Below are 20,351 nucleotides of genomic sequence, written 5' to 3'. Positions count from 1 at the left end.
GAGGGCACTCAGGGCCACATGCTGCTGGGGACAGGGAAGAGACAGGTCTGACGCTGCCACTTCCTTGATAGGCCCCCTCCGGCCTGACTGTCCCTCCATCTGAGCCTCCGTTGCCTCATCTGTAAAAGGGAGGGGATAGCGCTGCAAGGGCTTGTTGTGAGGAGAACCGGGATGACATTTGTGAAAGTGCTTCGCCTGCACTTGGCACTTACTGGAAGCTGAAATGTCAGCTCCTCCCACTCCTCCCCCACTCTCCTGGAGCTCCCGGAGCAAAGCAGCAGATAGGCCAGCAGATAGGCCAACAACTCTCAGGCAGGACGTGCCTGACGGTAGAGGCCAGTGCGCGAACCCCCAGGAGGGACAGAGTGCCACCCGCATCGGTGCAGTGCCCTCCGACCAGGCCGTTGCCCTTTCTTGTTCCCCTCGTGCACCCCCCCCAGCCACCAGCCTGCCAGCTCGCCCCCTCCCCAGCGCCTTCCTCTCGGGCTGACGGGGGAGCTTTCAAGGCAGGGGGCCCCACCTCCCTTAAGGCCACATGGAACCTACAGAGGGGCAGGCAGGGGCCCAGGCCTGAGGGGTTAAGCCTCAGGTGAAGAATATTCCTTCCAAATCCTACTCCAGCTTCTGTAAATAACCTGATGGGGTCAAGTTAGGATAAGGCTTCAGGAGGACACAGGCTCAGGGCAGCCCCCGGTAACACAAGGGCACCCTAAGGGTCTGTAAAGCATCACCTACACTTAAAAAGAGTGTGTTACCAGTATCTTCCCCCTGGAAGTTGGATCTCTTTCCCGGTGACAGCTCAGAGGTGAAATGCCTCGCAAGCCATGCAGCCTGGCTCAAGGGCAGGAGTTGCACATTTGACAACCAGCCACCATCTCCCTCACCTCCTTTCAGGCACCGCCTCTGCAGAGACCTGAAATGGGTGTTTCTGATCCCCAGACGCTGGCGGATCCCAGCCCCTTGCAGCCAACCTTGGAACTTCTAGTTCCTGGTGGGTTCTGGGGACAGGGAGCCAAAGCAGACACACCTGGCCCTGCCCTCAAGAAGCCTCCCAGGCCAATGTAAGCTAAGTCCTCCCTCTGGGTACTCCAGGGCCCATGGCCTCCTTGTTTGAGCTCCTGCTGTTTATCCCTCCCCCCGTACCCACTGCGATTCACCCACCACCTTCCAGCCAGCATTTCCAGCTGGAGCCCACAACCCACTTCCTGAGCCCAACCCCAGTGGTCCTAGCAGCCCCTTCCCTTATAAACACCAGCACAACTGCCTGTGCTGCTGATGTTAGGGCAGGGCCTGGTCCAAGGAAGAGGACAGACACAGCCCTGGCTTTGCACTTGAGTGTCTGGACTTGTGACCACTTTGCCCTGTGGCCATGGCTCTGTGCCCAAGTCCAGAAATGGCTTCTGCCTACTCCTCTGCCTGCCCAGTTCATTCCCTTCCCACTCCCTCTCCCTCCCTTCTCCGGTCCCCCTCCCCTCCTCTTTCCTGGGTCACCTGGGTCCCGGGTTCAGATGTGGCCCACCCTTGCCCTCAGCGCCTCCTGACGGAGCCTACAGTAGTAGCAGCTGCTAGGGTGTCTCCCTGCTGTGCTCCACACACCTCTCCCAGCCGCCTTTGGCTCCCTTCAGCAGTATCCGTGCTGAAGCCTCCAAGTGTCCTGTCTGAGACGGTAATGGTCACAGCCGATAGGCCCCAGAATAAGATATTACCATTTAAGGGCTGGAGGTCGGGCCCTGCCATATACTAGCAATATGACCTGGGTAAGTCCATGTCCCTCCCCGACACCATTTTCTCCTCTGTAAAGGAAGCATTGCAAACGTTAGGATGCTCAGCAATAAAAAAGGAATGAGGTACTGATACATGCTATAACATGGATGCATCTTGAAAGTACTATGTTAACTGAAAAAAGCTAGTCACATACTACATGATTTAATTTATATGAAAGGTTCAGAAATCTACAGAGATAGGGGTGTCCGGGTGGCTCAGTCGGTTAAGCATCTGCCTTCGCCTCAGGTCATAATCCCGGAGCCCTGGGCTCGAGCCTCCTTGCTCAGTGGGGGAGTCTGCTTTTCCCTCTGTCCCTCCTCCCACTCTTGCTCTCTCTCGCTCTCTCTCAAATAATTAAATAAAATCTTTTAAAAAAAGAAGTCTATAGAGACAGAAAATAGATTTGTGATTGCTTGGGGCTGAGTGGAAGGGAAGAAGGAAAGTGACTACTGATGTACACAGGGATTTTGGGGGGCCAAGTGGGGAGTGGTGAAAATATTCTAAAATTGTGATGATAGTTGCATAACTGAACACTAAAAACCACTGAATTGTATCCATTAAATAGGTGGATTGTATGGTATGTGAATTATATCTCAGTAAAGCTGTTATTTAAAAAAACAGAACCCTGGGCACCTGGGTGGCTCAGTCAGCTAAGCACCTGCGTTTGGCTCACGTCATGATCTCAGTCCCTGCTCAGTGGGGAGTCTGCTTCTCCCTCTGCCTCTGCCCCTAAGCCCTGCTCATGCGCTCTCTCTCTCTCAAATAAATAAAAAAAAATCTTTAAAATATATATATAAATAAATAAGTAAACAACAAAATCTTAATAGTACTTATCTCATAGGGTTGTGAAAAATAGAAATAATATATATAAAGTACCTGGCACATAGTAGGCACCAAGAAATAACTGTTACTATTATTGTTAATGTTAGGAGAGCCCTGCCCAGCCTATCGTGTGTGGCCTTGACCTTTGAATTCTCAAAGGTGACTGGTCCAACCCCTATCCCCACATATGCACTTATTACCTAAGGTAGCTCTTTCAGCAGCTGGAAGGAGCTATTTTAAAGAACCCAAGTCAGAGGAACTAAACCAGATCTGGAACTCTGACCTTTCCCCTCACCTCCCTGCCACTCACCAGCCAGCCGCCTCTTGTCAGGTGATCAGGCTGTCAACTAAGCTTCTGTAGGGTAAGGTTTCAGGTCAGCTGGAGCATATAAAGATAGGTGCCAAGCCAGAGGCAGCAGAGACAACAGTGAATGGCGAGGGGGCAACTAGACCCCTGCTGCCACCTCCTGGGATGGAGCCCTAAGGAGCCTTAAGGCGGCCCTGTGCTTCCGCGACCCTGGCTGGACTCACAGGTAAGACCCATTCTCCACCACCCCCTCCCCCTCCACGTTCTGCCCTTCGCGGCAGCTTACAGAGAGCAGCCAGGAGCTGACAGGGATCACTAGCCCGGGATCACTACCGAGCTGGTAGATTGCGTCCCTCCCCCACCGAGTCAAGAGGGGGTAACTGCAACCCTGATGAGGGGGCACCGTGGCTGGGCTGAGGCTCAACCCCAACACCCGTGTCACCCACAACTCACTGTCCCCCTTCTCTGCTGGCTGCCTCGGCTGTGATTTTGCAAATCTCCATAGATAAGAAGTGGCTTTCTCCTTAGTCTGGCACAGAATCTCCAGAATTCCTCCAGAGCATTAAGCCCTTTCCCCATGAGGGTCCTGGGGACCCCCTTCCTGAGTTAGAGATGCTGCAGGCACCTCTGGCCTCACATACAGGGAGGTTTACGAGCCCAAAGAACTCTACTCAGGTTGCTTCCTCAGCGGGGATATGCTGTGGAGGCTTTGCCAGGAAGGTGAGATCGGGCAGCGCATCTCAGAATGGGGTCCTCCGATCCCTGCTTCCGAGTTACCATGGAGAAGAGATGCCCCGGCCCCAGCCCAGACCTGAATCAGGACCTCTGGCACTGACGGCCTCTGAGAATCCACTCTGTAAACAAGCAGCTCCAGGGATCCCGACCTCTCCCCTGACGTGTGAGGCTCTGGACAGCGGCACAGGCACGGTGTCAGACAGAGCTGGGCTCCAACCCCAGCCCCAACCCTTCCGTCTTATGACTAGCTGAAGCCCTCACAGCCTGAGGTCCCTTGGTTATGAAGTGGGAATCACTGTGACAACTACCGTATAGCCTTATATTCAGGGACTGAATTAGTCAATACCTGTAAGGCCCTCACCACCGTGCCTCATGCAAGAAGCACCGAGCAGACGTTAATGGGGCACTACTACTGTGGCCATGTAGCTGGGACATCCATCACTCAAGTGCCCCAGCGGAGAGAGTTCTGCTCTCAACTTCCCCTTTGCCATTGGCAAAGTTCTGCTGCCTGCTAGATTTCCTCAAGTATCGATTCAGGAGGGTGGAGTCAAGGGGGAAGGAAGATGGGAAGCAGTGGCCTCAGGGCAGCCCCCACCTAAGCGTACCATTGTGGCCTCCCTCTCCACCACAGCTTGACTAATGAAAGTTCTAGAGCCTCCTCCCTCCCCCGCCCAAGGTATGACTTTTGACTTGAGTCCATGCCCATCCATTCTGCCTCCCATGAGTGGCTCAGAACTGCGTCTGAAATAGGTTCCAGCTTCACCACGGCCGCTGCTCTTGCCTGAGTTCAGGCTCCAACACCCCTTGCTCCACCATTCCAACAGCCTCCTCACTGGCCTCTCACCTTCCAGTCCAGCCTTGACATTTGCAGCAGCATACTCTGAACGCTGGTCTGATGGTGTCATTCCTCGACTTGAGAACCACCAACAACTCCCCATTCTCTGCTAGATTCAGTACAGCCCTGGCATTCCAGACCCTCTACCAAAGAACATGAAGGGCTGCTCTGATTTCATTTCCCATTTCTCCACTTGAGCAAGTGGGGTTCCTTGGTCAACTGGTCCTCCCTGGGCCCCTCTAGCCCTGGGCCATCCCTGTACCAGGCTACACAGAGAAGCAGGATCAGTAGACCCTATCCCTGCCTTTGGGGCTCCCTATCTAGGGGGGAAACAACTGCAGTTAGTGAGCTAATCAACAGAGGCTGGGGCAAAGGAGTTTCTTGACAGTTCAACCTCCCCCAGTCCTCCCACCCAACTCCCAGGCCAGGGGGAGAACAGGCTTCCCCAGGGAGACCCAGCCCATGAGACAAAACTCATGAAGTGTTCCCTGTGGGTCCAGGTACATCACAAATACTCTGCATCAGGGGGCTAAGACCAGAGAATGCCGCGGAGTCACAGAGCCCTGGTGGGAATCCCACTTCTGCTCACTGGATGACCTCTGACAGCTCATTTCACCTGTCTGGGCCTCAGTTGGTAACTGTGCAAGTGGAGTAAAAATACCTAACTTGTAGGATTCTTCTATTAGAATCCGAGTGGCTACCAAAGGCTTTGAAGAAAGGACTCCTACAACCAGTAAGAGACATTAGAGAACACGACCCCCAAGGGCCTCCCGAGCTCTGAGAGTCAGACACTCAGATTCCTGACGCTGGGGCTCTGAGCAGTCCAGCTCACGTCAGAGAAGGGGAAAGGCTAGGGAAATGCCAGGGCTTGGAACAAGAGAGGCAGCTGCTTGCGCATATACCTGCACATGCATTCCAGCCCCAGAGAGAGCCTCCTCCTTGTTGGGAACTGAGCCCTCCTGGCAGCTGCTGGTCTTCTGTAGGCAAAGGGAAATGGGAAGGAGGCAAGTGGAGGACGGTGTTCCCCTAGCATGCTGCAGTCTGTCCCCTCCACCAGGCTCAGGTCCATGGGCACCGGCGCCTCCACACCACCACCCCTAGGAGCCAGATTCTTCTTGGACCCTCAGGGAGGCAGTATAGAAAAGCAGGAAGACAGGCTGTGGGAGGAACACTGCAGAGGGAGCCCGAGGCCTGACTGTGTGGCACATGCAGGTCTCAGCCTCTCTGGCCATTTTCTTCATCTGCCAAGCTGGGCAGTGATGCCCACCCAGCCTTCCTCACCAAGCTGTTGTTCTGTATGCTTAGCACATAATTCTCTAGATGGGCTGGCATATAATTCATTAACTGCAAAGGGCTTTGAATGCCCTCAATAAAAAAGACAAGGTATGGAAATCCATACTACCATACCCACTGGGATCCCGAGCTGAATGGTGAAGGGGCCTCACTGCCAGGAGAATTTAGTTGAGGTTCTGTACCTTTCGATCAGTCTCTCTCCATCTTAAGCCTCTTTTTCTCATCTGTGAAATGGATTTACAGCTTCCCTGCCTTCTTTCCAAGGCTGTTTCGAGCCAAGTACAGCAGAGTGAGCCAGGCTTGGGCACTAGTGGCCAGTAACACTCAGCAAGCTAATGTCCCCAAGTCCTGGTTTGCTCATCCAAAGTAGTGGAAGGAGCAGCTACCCCTCAGATAAGTTGGGAGAATTCACTAGGATTCTGTGCAAAAACTGCTGGGAGGGCCTCAGAGCCAGGTGGTCATTTTCTCCTCCTACCTGAATCCATGCCCTGGACTCTCACACAAGCTCATGCTCTTCCCTGCATCTGGAACACCCTTCCTGCTTCAGCTGCCGAAATCCTGCCCACTTTTCAAAGCCTGACTTATGTGACCCTCCTCCCACCCTCCACCATGAGATGGTTCTTATTCCACCTCACAAACAAAAGAGGGGGTCTCCCCCTCCTTTGAGTCCCTTCTTGGGGCTTTCCTCCCCTCTGACACTGGTCCAACCCATCTTATGTGGATGTGTCTGATGCCCCCACAAGACTCCTTGAGAGTTCCTTGTGGGCAAGTCACACAGACTATTTGCTCATCCCCAGATTTCCTGGAATGCCAAGCACAGAACCTAGCATGAGGTGGGTCTTATGGAGTCCACCAACCATGGCAAGGACTTTGGACTTTGTTCTGAAGAATCCAGGATCCCAGCACATGAGGGGTACGTGTGCATTGGGTGCCAGGGGGTGTGACTTGCTAAGAAATGGCATCAGCGCCAAAAGCCAGATGCCCAGTTCACGTTATAAGAATACCGGGCTGCAGGAAGTGATGGAGATGAGCTAGCGCGTCGAAGATACCTCTATGGTTTTCCTCCCGTTCTTGAGTCGGGAAATGGCCGCTGTGTAGTTACAACGGAGATAAGTCCCGGGAACGGTGCTTTCGGCGTTTCAGGAATTTGAATTTAGAGTTTAATTTCTCAGAACATTTTCTCCAGGAAGAACTTTACAGTATCTTAAAGACTTCACTTGACTGTTTGATCCTGCATAAAACCCAAGGAGAAAAGAAATGGGTCGCTCCAATTCTAGATCACATTCTTCAAGATCAAAGTCTAGATCACAGTCTAGTTCTCGATCAAGATCAAGATCACATTCTAGAAAGAAGAGATACAGTTCTAGGTCTCGTTCTAGGACATATTCAAGATCTCATAGTAGAGATTGTATTTATTCTAGAGATTATCGCCGAGATTACAGAAATAATAGAGGAATGAGACGACCTTATGGGTACAGAGGAAGGGGCAGAGGGTATTATCAAGGAGGAGGAGGTAGATATCATCGAGGTGGTTATAGACCTGTCTGGAATAGAAGACACTCTAGGAGTCCTAGACGAGGTCGTTCACGTTCCAGGAGTCCAAAAAGAAGATCCGTTTCTTCTCAAAGATCCCGAAGTAGATCTCGCCGGTCATATAGATCTTCTAGGTCTCCAAGATCATCCTCTTCTCGTTCTTCATCCCCATATAGCAAATCTCCTGTCTCTAAAAGACGAGGGTCTCAGGAAAAACAAACCAAAAAAGCTGAAGGGGAGCCCCAAGAAGAGAGTCCTTTGAAAAGTAAATCACAGGAGGAGCCGAAAGATACATTTGAACATGACCCATCTGAATCTATTGATGAGTTTAACAAATCATCAGCTACATCTGGTGATATTTGGCCTGGCCTCTCAGCTTATGATGATAGTCCTAGATCACCTCATAATCCTTCACCAATTGCTACACCACCTAGTCAGAGTTCATCGTGCTCTGATGCCCCCATGCTCAGTACAGTCCACTCTGCAAAAAACACCCCCTCTCAGCATTCACATTCCATTCAGCATAGTCCTGAAAGGTCTGGGTCTGGTTCTGTTGGAAATGGATCTAGTCGATACAGTCCTTCTCAGAATAGTCCAATTCATCATATCCCTTCACGAAGAAGCCCTGCAAAGACAATCACACCACAGAATGCTCCAAGAGATGAGGCTAGGGGACGTTCTTCATTTTATCCTGATGGTGGAGATCAGGAAACTGCGAAGACAGGAAAATTCTTAAAAAGGTTCACAGATGAAGAGTCTAGAGTATTCCTGCTTGATAGGGGTAATACCAGGGATAAAGAGGCTCCAAAGGAGAAAGGATCAGAGAAAGGGAGAGCAGAGGGAGAATGGGAAGATCAGGAAGCGCTAGATTACTTTAGTGATAAAGAGTCTGGAAAACAAAAGTTTAATGATTCAGAAGGGCATGACACAGAGGAGACAGAGGATTATAGACAGTTCAGGAAGTCAGTCCTTGCAGATCAGGGTAAAAATTTTGCTACTACATCTCACCGGAATACTGAGGAGGAAGGACCCAAGTACAAGTCCAAAGTTTCATTGAAAGGCAATAGAGAAAGTGATGGATTTTAGAGAAGAAAAAAATTATAAACTTAAAGAGACTGGCTACGTAGTGGAAAGGCCTAGCACTGCAAAAGATAAGCACAAGGAAGACGACAAAAGTTCTGAGAGAATAACAGTAAAGAAAGAAACTCAGTCACCTGAGCAGGTAAAGTCTGAAAAGCTCAAAGACCTCTTTGATTACAGTCCCCCTCTACACAAGAATCTGGATGCAGGAGAAAAGTCTACCTTCAGAGAGGAGAGCCCACTTAGGATCAAAATGATAGCCAGTGATTCTCATCGTCCTGAAGTCAAACTCAAAATGGCACCTGTTCCTCTTGATGATTCTAACAGACCTGCTTCCTTGACTAAAGACAGGCTACTTGCTAGTACACTTGTCCATTCTGTCAAGAAGGAACAAGAATTCCGATCCATCTTTGACCACATTAAGTTGCCACAGGCCAGCAAAAACACTTCAGAGTCTTTTATTCCACACATTGTGTCCTTGGTTCATCATGTTAAAGAGCAATACTTCAAATCAGCTGCAGTGACCCTAAACGAGAGGTTCACTTCGTATCAGAAAGCCACCGAAGAACATAGTACCAGGCAAAAGAGCCCTGAGATACACAGGAGAATTGACATCTCCCCAAGTGCTCTGAGGAAGCATACTCATTTAACAGGGGAAGAGAGAGTTTTTAAAGAAGAAAATCAAAAGGGAGATAAAAAACTAAGGTGTGATTCTGCTGATCTTCGGCATGACACTGATCGTCGGAGAAAAGGAAGAAGTAAAGAACGGGGGGATTCCAAGGGCTCCAGGGAATCCAGTGGATCAAGAAAGCAGGAAAAAACTCCAAAAGATTACAAGGAATACAAATCTGACAAAGATGACAGTAAACATAAAAGTAGAGAGCAAGATCATTCTCGATCTTCATCCTCTTCAGCATCACCTTCTTCTCCCAGTTCTCGAGAAGAAAAGGAGAGTAAGAAGGAAAGAGAAGAAGAATTTACAACTCACCATGAACTGAAAGAATACTAAGGCTTTGGAGGAGTTAGCCGACCACGAGGAACCTTTCATGATGACAGAGATGATGGTGTGGATTATTGGGCCAAAAGAGGAAGAGGTCGTGGTACTTTTCAACGTGGCAGAGGGCGCTTTAACTTCAAAAAATCAGGTAGCAGTCCAAAATAGACTCATGACAAATACCAAGGGGATGGGATTGTTGAAGATGAAGAAGAGACCATGGAAAATAATGAAGAAAAGAAGGACAGACGCAAAGAAGAAAAGGCATAGTAAATCTGAAGTGAGATTGCAACAGAGAGCAGAACTTGCACCCACCATTTTTTACCTGATTTTTGTTTTCAAAATAAGAATGTAAGCATTTTACTTAAATTTTACTGTTTGCAAGTAGTCAATAGAAATTTTGTTTTAAGTCTTCAAATACCTTGAAAAATAGTAGACTGTATGTTGAAAATTGTACTGAAATAAAGTAGAAAATTGTTACGTACCATATTTGTAACTATCAACTTTTAAAAAATACTTTTACTGTTTTTGTTACATGTATTGTAATTCGTTTTGTCTATAAGATATGTTCAAGTACAGCCCTGTGAAAGTTCTGATTCTCTTCCTTCCCTGTTTGTTAATGTTTATTCTGAAGTAAACGTTAGCTCTACATACAAATCCCTGAACAGAAGTTGTTTATAGAGACCACACTAATTATTTTAACCGTATACATCTGTTTAACATTCTCCCTAATTCAAACACACTACATTGTAGGGTGACTAATTTTTGAGGTGTACCACAGAAAAGGTTTTTACTTTGGTAAACTAAGCTAGTTTAACATGTCAGCAGATGTTTAAGAGGAAAAAAAGCTTTGCCAATACCTAAAAAGTACAAGCTATTAAAAGATCCAAAAGTATGAGGTGGTTTTTTTTGTTTGTTTTTTGTTTTTTGTTTTTTTAACTGAAAGCAAGCAGTGGCCTATAAAAACTATTCTCAGGATCCTTTACTTTTTGGGCTGAAAAAAAGTTGTCTTTCTATTCTTATTTGAAAGTTTGAGTCATGGTCTTAGATATTAGCTAATCTTTTTGAGAGAGAAACTGGTCTGTAATAATACAAATAAAAAATCCATTCCTACCAAATGTATTACTTTAAAAAAATAAAACAGAACAAAACCTGTAATCTTGGTCTTGGTATGGAAGAGGATTATGCTGCAGAATAACTTGATATATTAGAAAGATGTACCTGATTTCATATCTTACATATTTATTTGAGCTTCTGGACAGCTGAAACATTAGTTTGTAGTCTAACCATAAGGAAAAATAGGCAAACAAAACATTGTTCATTAGTAGTATTTTAAGTAATTTGTTTTTCAATAAAAAGTTTTGACAGGAAGTTTGTTGCCGCATTGTCTAACTTGGTTTTACTTTTTTCCCTATTTCAGTTGCAGTTTATAAAAATGGCTTTCTTTTTCTTCCCAAGGGTTCTATTCGTCAGGTAGATAATCTTTCAGATGTGAATTACCTTTATGTTTATGCTGATAGCGCTTAAGATGAAAATCCAAAATAGTAAATTTCAGTGTTAAGTTTGTCTGCTCTATGAACATATATAAAAGTAGTCAAATTTCATTTGTTAATTCAGCAACCAAATTAGTTGTATATGTTTGCATTAAAAGGAGGTAATGCTTATTCTTTTAGTGTAAACTTTCAGAAATCTTAAGTACATGGATCTTTCGTCCTCACTTGATTATTTGCAGTGCTCCTAGCACCTTGATTGCAGCCAGGGGCATTTGCTAAGAACTGTAAGAGGGAAAAATACGAAAAAAAAGTATATGTGATGTTTATGGCCCTGGGATCTTTAGTATTGCATGATTTCTCCTATCTTGTCTTTTCTAAAATTGTTACAGAGGAAATACTGTTAAAGCAAGTTTGTTATTGCATTAATCAGGACACAGCTAATTTCTTCTAGTCAGAATAATACTTAATTACATGCTAAAGCAACATGGATTTAATCTTCAATACAGGAGAATTTTCACAACCATTTTATTTTATACAAATAAATTTAGCTTTCATTTTAACAGTTACTATTTGGTTAGATACTGAATCTCTGTGCATGACTGTAAATGTGCAGTTTTGTTTTTCCACTTAAGACAATAGGAGAATGGGAATTTGCTGATAAATTATTTAATAGGGAGTGGGAATAAAGCTCCCTAGGTCCTATCAGCAAGTTATATTTTAAATGCAAATGCATTGCTTTAATCCAAATAGATACCTGATTTGGTTGCTTTTATTCTATTAAAATTCAGGAAAGGATTATACCAGAATTTAGTAGGAAGGGCGATAGAACTCTGCAATTAGGATTCCATTGTGGATGTTATCTGTTTCAGAGCCAAGGATATGAAAGCCTATGTTGTGTTTTTTTAAGCCACAATTTAACTCCACACGTGACAACATACGATAAAGCTGAATGGTTCCTCTTGGTAAGGAATTTTGTTAACAAATGCCAGAAAATAATAACTCTTTGATACCTACGTTAATAGACTCCTTTTGCCTAGAGAAGGAAAATAAAAGTGAACCAAAGGATATTTCTAGAAAGGATTAAGAAAGCTGTTTAAGAAGGCCATGACTCAGTCCTTAGGTGTGTATACTTTTCAACATCCTAGGAATTCTAATACAAAATAGCAAAATATGTTTTTCCAATTACATCCAACTTTAAGGAATTACTATTTGTTCCCTTTTGTCACAGTTAAAATCAAGTGTTGGGAATTAAATTATGATTTGAGTAAAAATATTACCCAATACGAATGAATGTAGATGGCTAAACGATTCTTACTCAGTGTGATGTATATTGCAACAGGGACCCTTGTAAATTGTCATATGCCAATAAAATGTCATAAGTGGTAAAAAAAAAAAAAAAAAAAAAAGAATACCGGGCTGCCCGTGTGCCCATGACAGGCGTGCCAACTTCCCAAGGTAACCACGGCTAAACCAGGACCTTGGGGTGTGAATGTGCCCCTGTTCAGCCAGCAGTAGGACCGGTGCAGCTACAAGTGCACACGGGGACAGGGGACACGTTCTCTTGACCCAACGCCGATCCCCCTCTCGTCTGAGAAGCCCAATCTCTTCAGCTGAGAAGGGATGCCCTCCGGGGTGTGAGGGGGAAAGGGCATGTGCTGAGCCAGGCAGAGCAGCTGCCACTGCCAACATTAGCAGCGGACGCTCTGTAGCCCCATCTCCCTAGGAGATGGGGGGCGGGAGAGCAGCAGAGGAGCAGGGACCAGTCTCCCTCCCTCCTCTAAGCAGAACATCAGCCCCAGGACTCCCACAGTGTTGAGAGGAAATGCCTCCAGTCACAGATAAACAATCTCTACTGACAGGGAGGAATCACAGGCTGGGAAGGATTTCGTTTTAAGTAGAATAAGAGTATATTCAGGCAACCTTGGGAAAAAAAAAAAAAACACCAAGCTTTCATCCAAGATAACTAACAGTTTAGGTGAGTCATGAGGCACATTTATATTGCTGATCTGGGAAAGAAGGACCTGAAGTGGAGAGACTTGGTAGGCTCTCCGTACACTTCAGGGAGCAGGTCTTTCCCAGGGAGCAGCCTGATGCAGGAGAAAGAGAACAGGGTTGTAGGGTGGAGTCAGAATGAGGTCTAGTCCCTGCCTGAGCCTCAGTTTCCTCCTCTAAAGGATGAAGATCCACCTGGTCAGTGGAGAGAGGAGGGGGGCGGGTGAGGATCACAAGAGAGAAGGGCTGGGAAAGTGACCTGTTCTTATAAAGCCAAATCTACACAGCTAAGCATAGCAATACCCAGGCTTTTCTCTTACTAAAGCTTCTCCCGGTGCTGAAAGGAGCCTGGGGACAGTCCGGATGGCCCAAGTTCCATCTGCCTCCTCTGGCCTGTCTCCTACAGCCTCCTCCCTGCATTAAAGCTCAGAACTGCAAAGCGGCCTCTCTCCTTGGACCTCTGCTGGGCCCTAGAGGGACCAGGCAGAACCTTCTGGGACCATGGTTGGACTAAAGCCTTCAGAAGTACCTCCCACCACAGCTGTGAAATTCCTGGGGGCAGGCACAGCGGCCTGTTTTGCTGATCTCCTCACCTTTCCACTGGACACAGCCAAGGTCCGCCTGCAGGTAGGTGCTTTTTGGCAAGGGTCATTGTTCAGATCAAAGGAGGGACTGAGTTCTCCACTCCAGCACCTCTTGTGTGTGCCAGCCTGCTCTCCTCACACAGCAGGCCACTCACACCACTGCTTACAACCCTGCCTCATCATCATCCAAGACAAAAAAAAAAAAAAAAATCTTAGCTGCTTGGGCCCTTCATGGCCTCACCCTGCTTTGTAAACCATGGAGTGTGAAGTAAAAGTAAGTAGCTGTGTGACCTTGGGCAAACCACTGACCCTTGTTGTGGGAAAAACAATCTGCCCTCCATTTGCTCTGAGGGCTGAGCACCACACCATGTATAACAGCTTATGAGCAATATGCTGATGCACAAACCTCAGTTGTTTTTACTGGGATGTGATGGCTATAATCCTGCTCCTGTTCGAGAACCAGCCCTGGACAGCTCCTTCTGCACACAGCCCCCTCTCCCCTCCTCCCAGCTCCTCACGCCTCTGCTGGGATGTTCCTCAGATCCAGGGGGAGAACCAGGCAACCCAGGCAGCCCAGAGACCCCAGTACCGCGGCGTGCTGGGCACCATCCTGACCATGGTGCGCACCGAGGGCCCCCGCAGCCCCTACAACGGGCTGGTCGCCGGCCTGCAGCGCCAGATGAGCTTTGCCTCCATCCGCATTGGCCTCTACGACTCTGTCAAGCAGTTCTACACCCCCAAAGGAGCGGACCGTGAGTGCCCGGTATCCTGTAGACACCAAGGGGATAGGCAGAGGCAGACTCTAGGCTAGTGGGTCAGACATGAGGGCAGTACAGACTCGGAGAAAGAGCTGGGGCGTAGGAGGCGGGTAATAGACACTCATGAGGAGACTGAGCCGCTGTCAGAACCTTGAGCCTAGGAGAAGAGGCAGGCAACAGGCAAGGGCAGCTCCATAGAGAACAGCATCCAGCCCAGAGAAGTACTGGGTGGCAGAACACTGACCCACTCTTCTCTCCTTCTCTCCAGACTCGAGCATCACTACCCGGATTTTGGCAGGCTGCACCACAGGGGTCATGGCGGTATCGTGCGCCCAGCCCACGGATGTGGTGAAGGTCCGGTTTCAGGCCAGCATACACCTTGGGGCCGGGAGCAACAGGAAATACAGTGGGACAATGGATGCCTACAGGACCATTGCCAGGGAGGAAGGGGTCAGGGGCCTATGGAAAGGTAGGTCTGGACTCCAGGCTCAGAGGGCCGTGGGCAAAGCATGCCTTACCCTTGAGCTAGGGCAGAGAACCGAGCAAGGAGGGAACTCCCAGCATGGTATATTCCAGTGATTCTGTAAGAACATCCCAACCAAAACTATCACACTGACCTGCCCCAAATTCAGTTCAATGTGTCAACGCTTCAGCATGCGCAGGCTGCTGTGAGGGAGACAGAAATGAATAGAAGATACCTTCCATACCCTCATGGCTCTCACAGACAAAGAGAGATGAGACATGTCAAGGAGCAGCCATTCCACAGGGTAGGATGTGCGAGGTTCACACAGAGGTATACGGCCAGAGGCAGGAGAGGCCATGCAGGCTCCAGGGGGAAGGTGACGCGCAAGCTGGGCCTCAAGGCTCAGTGGGCTCTAGGTGTGTGGAGATGGAAGGGTAGGGCTTCCCCAGCAAAGTTCTATCAGGGGTGACTATAGGACATGGGGAGGAAACGGAGGCCAGTGGAGGGGGCAGCTGTGAGTTGTCGGATGTAGGGAGATATGATGAGAACTAGGCTTCCTCGGGAGTAAGGTTTCTGGTTCCCTATGTGTCCAAGTGGAGGCCACCTTGACAAATGTTGGGATCTCTCCTCCATGTGGACCAGGGGCCATACAAATCCTTGCAGAAGAAACAGTGACCCAGTGAAGGTTAAGGACAGGACACCTGGGTCACAACCTGATTTGCTCTGTGCTCTCCTGAAGCCCTGACCTCATCTGTGATATCAGTGGCTGGGTCTTGAAGCTGTCCTGGGGCCTCCCAGGGCTACCGTCTGTCACTCCTCCAAGAGCCTTGCCTCCCTCCTCCAAAAAAAGGCTTCCTTGCCTGGCTTTAGCCAGATCTCACAGAGGCATATTTTAATTTTGATAGATATTGCAGATTATTCTCCAAAATGTGGCTCAGACAAACATAAGAGGGCCTCTCTGTTTTCTGTCTCTGAGAAGGACATGGATAATCTAAGAGTTAACCCCAGAGAGGAAAGCCTGGAATCCGCTCAACTGAGGCAGGCTCCTCTGAGACCACTGGAATGGAGCATTCTGCCCCCAAACTGGGGCCTGTGGCCTTGCAACCAGGGCATCCACATCTATTTTTCACTAATCAGCCCCCACCCCATCCTTCACAGGAACTTTGCCCAACATCACAAGGAATGCCATCGTCAACTGTGCCGAGATGGTGACCTATGACATCATCAAGGAGAAGCTGCTAGACTATCACCTGCTCACTGGTGAGGCCCTGGACTCCAGGGAGCTGCCCTCCCACAGCAGGGAGGGAACCTGGAATTCCACAGAGTGGGCACCACTCAGAGGCAACTGGGTGTTAGAAGGAGCAGAGAGAGGAGCAGTGCCCAGTAAAGATGCCCATGCCCAGTAGGAGTGCCTCTCTACTTGCTAGATGGGGTGCTGCCCAATTCATAAATCACTTAAGAATGCCAATTAGATCTTTTAAAAAATGCCCAGTCCATCATTGTGCTGAGTGGGAAAGAACCCTGGATAAGGAGGCCAGAGCCCTGGGTCCCAGCCCAGCACTTCCCACCGTGCATCTTGAAGCAAGAGTCGCCTTCTCTGACTTCATTCTCCTCTAATGAGATCGCTGGGCTGCCCAGCCTGCCAACTGTGGGATAACCCTGTTCTATTTGGCAAGTCCTGTGAGAGCTCTAGAAAGCACTATCCTACACTCAAGGAGTTCCCAGTTTAGTGAAGGACAGATGATGACACATATGGAACAGAAAGCCAGCACACTGCCATCTCACAGCTCCATGCTTGTTCCTCCCTTCCCTGCTACAGACAACTTCCCCTGCCACTTCATCTCTGCCTTTGGAGCTGGCTTCTGTGCCACAGTGGTGGCCTCCCCAGTGGATGTGGTGAAGACCCGGTACATGAACTCGCCCCCAGGGCAATACCGCAGCCCCCTGGACTGTATGCTGAAGATGGTGGCCCACGAGGGCCCCACAGCCTTCTATAAGGGGTGAGCCTCCCCCTCCTGCCTCCAGCACCCCCTCCCAGAGAACCTAGGCTTGTTTCCTTCCCTCCTTCCTTCCATGTATAACGTGCCTGCCGTGGGTCTACCTGGGGACATGGTGAACAAGCACAGATGTAAATGCCACAAAGGACAAATACAAAGAACTATGGAAGTTAAAAAAAAAAGTGGACCAAATCTGATTTGGAGAGTCAGGGGAGGCTTACCTGAGAAAAAGAAGTCTAGGCATAGGTCAAAGTACTGTCTATCCCCAAACTTATTGGGCAAGGGAGAAGGAGGGAAAGGTGGTTGGTAGTCCTGAGACCTTTCTCCAACCCACTGTCATGACTGTGGATCACCACTGATGGCAGCCACAGTGCCCAACACGTCACATTTTCTTGCTCCGTGTCTGCTTTTACCATTCCCTCTTAATGGAATGCCTTTCCCACCTCATGCACGTGCTTCAGAACTAGTTCAAATGCCACCTCCTCCCCAACATTCTCAGGTACAGATGTTTCCTCCTCCCTGTAAACTGCAGCAATACTTCCTTGATATCATTTTTATGGTACTTACCATCTCCTATTTTGTGTTATAGGATTCGTAAGTTTAAATTATCCTGCATGCTACATCACAAGCTCCTTAAAGCCAGAACTGGTGGCTTATATGTCTTTCATCTCCCTAGCCAAAAGCCGGCACTCAATAATGTAGATTATTAACGATCACCATGACCGCTAAGTCACCAAGTACAAGGCCTTACACAAAGCACTTTACACAGATTATCTCAACAACCCCCTGAACGGGGCAGTATTCTCCACATTTACTGAGGAAGAAACTGAGACTCAGAAAGGTCAAGTGACTTACCCAAGATCACAGATTTAAAATGTCAGAGCCATGGCTCTGAGCCAGATCATCAGATGTCACCCCACATGTCGTCACCCATCCTACTGCCAAGCTCTTGGCTTGGCCCTCACACCTCCCACTACTGATGCCTTTCAGCAGGTAGTTTTCTGGGGCCCAGTGTTAGACTGGACCCAACAGGCAATCAGGTTCTCAACCCTGTGACATCATAAAACTATTTCAATTGCCAGACTTCTTTTCCTGTAAGTGCTTCTATCATTACAATCATCAGCAGTAGCCACCTGTCTCAGTTTCTTCTTTTTTTTTTCAAAGATTTTGTTTATTTATTCATAAGAGAGAGAGAGGCAGAGGGAGAAGCAGGCTTCCCGCTGAGCAGGGAGCCCGATGCGGGACTCGATCCCAGGACCCTGGGATCATGACCTGAGCTGAAGGCAGACGCTTAACCATCTGAGCCACCCAGGTGTCCTCAGTTTATTCTTTCACTTGGAAAACATTTACTGAGCATCTCATGTGTGCCAGGCCCTGTGCTTTCCTCAAAAAGCAGCAGACACAGGTGACATTTATGGAGCATTTACGGATACTGGGCCCTGTACTGTATGCTGTACATTAACTCATTTATTCCTTCACAACAGCTCTATGAGGTAACTGCTGTTATTGTCCTCATTTTACAGATGAGGACACTGAGGCTTAGAAAGATTAAGTAACCTGTCCTAAGTCATGAAGCTAGAAACTGACAGAGCTGGGGTCTGAACCCAGGTCTGACTCTAGAGTTCACATTCATTGCCCCAGTGCTATTCTCCGTGGGGAGGCTAGGCTGAGGGTTCTGGAGAGACCTTGGTATGAGGCTATGACATAGGCTATGTCTCGGCTGAAGCCGAGTCCTACAGAGCCAAGAGCAACCAGCCCCGCAAGGAGGAGAGTAGGGGACATTCCCAGGCAGAAGGAGCAGCACAGGCAAAGGCATGGAAGCAAGTCTGGCAGAAAAGGAGAGGATCAGGAGGGGATTAGCAGAGAGAGAGAAAGGCTGAAGAGGGAGCCGCACCAGGTCCCAGGCTCCTCCCTGAGTCTGCGAAGCTGAGGTGGGGACTGTCTCCCAGCTGCGCTATCACAGGACAGGCAGGCTCTCTGGAGATTAGCTAAAGTTGGTGTCACCCAGTCTTGACCCCTTGGTATACCAGCTTCTAGATGCCCTGGCAGGGCCTCCTCAGGGATGGCCCCTCAGCATGTAAATGATTCCAGGAATACCCAGCTGCAGGGTGGAGTCAGGTAGTTTTAGCTGAGCTCCTTAACTACCGTGGGCTTCAGTTCCTTTTTTTTTTTTTTAAGATTTACTTATTTATTTGAGAGAGAGCACGCATGCAAGCGGGGGCGGGGGGCGGGTAGGGGCAGAGAAAGAGAGAGAGAGAGAGTAAATCTCAAGCAGACTCCCCACTGAGCACAGAGCCTGACTCAGGGCTCCATCCGATGACCCTGAGATCAAGACCTGAGCCAAAACCAAGGGTCAAATGCTTAACTGACTGAGCCACCCAGGTGCCCCTGGAGTTTCTAAAAAAGAAACCTGGCAACCATCATAGCTGCCTTATAGAATTGTGGGAATTAACTGCCTAACACAGAACCTGTCTCAAAATGTGTTTTCTTTCCTTTCCTGACTCCAGCTTCTGCCTAAATTCCTTAAGCAGAGAAGGAAAAGGCTCAACAGATCTCAGAGACTGCTTTTAACTAATAGAAGCCTAGGTCCTTTGGCACTAACACTGTGAATGGGGGGAGCACTGGAGATCTATTTGGGATTCTTAGTCCACTCCACCTGATGTTTGGTTTTTTTCTCTCATCAGATTTACACCATCCTTTTTGCGTTTGGGAACCTGGAATGTGGTGATGTTCGTGACCTATGAGCAGCTGAAACGGGCCTTCATGAAAGTCCAGATGCTACGGGAATCTCCATTCTGAATAAAGCAAGCCCACCTGGTACTTAACTAGAACAAGAACCAGTGGGTCCAGGCACACACAAACCCACACATGTTTACAGAACTGTTTACTTGCTACTGAGTCAAGAAATAGAAGCAGAAGAAGGATTCTGGTCTTCGGTGCTTTGTCTTAAGAACACATCTGTTTTGCACTGACAAGATGGAAATTAAATTATATTAATTTGGGGGACCCATATGTTGGATGCCTAACATTTAGGCAAGAGAAAATAAACCAAAACATCCATTTGGATAAAACAAAAGCTTGCAAACCTCTGTGCTCTAAAAAAAAATCTGATTAAATGACGAATTGAAAACAGGGAAGACTGCAAGCATGGGACAGCAGTGGCACATGACACTTGGAAAGCAGCTCAGGAGTTTGGAGGGATGCTGCCAAAGCAACATAGCTGTGACTACAGCCTTTGGTTAACCGTGGATCATCAGCCATATATGTAATGTGCCTGCCATTTAGAAGCCATTGGGATTCTAGAAAATATGAGACCAAAAAAAGACAGAGAGAAAGAAAACCTGGAACCTGTGCCAAAGGAACACTGCTGGGCCAGCATGAGGCTGAGATTCGTAACTGTTCCCTGATTACACTGGAGAATCAAGAGGGCGGACTCCATCTTCTCTCCTGTAAGATGGGAGTAATAATCGTTTCCCTCCTCTCTCACCAGTGATTGTATGAGGATAAGTGACAAGGTGGACACGAAAGCACTTTCTAAAAGCAAAAGCTCTGATATTTACAAGTGTAAATATAAGGACAAGGCCTTGGGAAAGATTTTCTCAGGACAGTGAGGAAGTGCCAGGGAAGTTTTTGAAAGGTTGAAAGGTTGTCTAGAGCTTAGACCAAAGGAGCCAGGGGCTGGGGCACCAGGGGTGACAGAG

The 20,351-nt window shown here is 48.1% G+C and overlaps 1 protein-coding gene, 1 long non-coding RNA gene and 1 pseudogene across 4 annotated transcripts in view; 2 read left to right on the top strand and 1 right to left on the bottom strand.

Moving 5' to 3' along the window:
- Positions 1-889, bottom strand: part of LOC112806110 (uncharacterized) — a 51,536-nt gene extending 50,647 nt beyond the window's left edge. For all 3 annotated transcript variants that reach the window (XR_012374504.1, XR_012374505.1, XR_012374506.1), the window contains exon 1: positions 756-889. This is a non-coding gene — a long non-coding RNA (uncharacterized lncRNA). The remainder of the gene's footprint in view (positions 1-755) is intronic.
- A 2,097-nt stretch (positions 890-2,986) lies between these two features.
- UCP3 (uncoupling protein 3) lies at positions 2,987-20,345 on the top strand. Its single transcript, XM_025848383.2, has 7 exons — positions 2,987-3,119; positions 13,255-13,475; positions 13,974-14,184; positions 14,459-14,659; positions 15,812-15,913; positions 16,473-16,653; positions 19,335-20,345. The coding sequence occupies exons 2-7, from the start codon at positions 13,350-13,352 to the stop codon at positions 19,447-19,449; spliced, it is 936 nt and encodes a 311-aa protein (XP_025704168.1). The 5' UTR covers positions 2,987-3,119; positions 13,255-13,349; the 3' UTR covers positions 19,450-20,345.
- On the top strand, positions 6,791-12,271 carry LOC112806101 (bcl-2-associated transcription factor 1 pseudogene; annotated as a pseudogene).
- Positions 20,346-20,351: the final 6 nt, after the last annotated feature.

Source organism: Callorhinus ursinus, unplaced genomic scaffold (genome assembly GCF_003265705.2).
Source record: "Callorhinus ursinus isolate GAN/ISIS: 27379988/994484 unplaced genomic scaffold, GSC_fseal_2.0 scaffold35, whole genome shotgun sequence".
NCBI classification, from domain to species: domain Eukaryota; kingdom Metazoa; phylum Chordata; class Mammalia; order Carnivora; family Otariidae; genus Callorhinus; species Callorhinus ursinus.
This window is presented reverse-complemented; position numbering and strand designations above follow the sequence as displayed.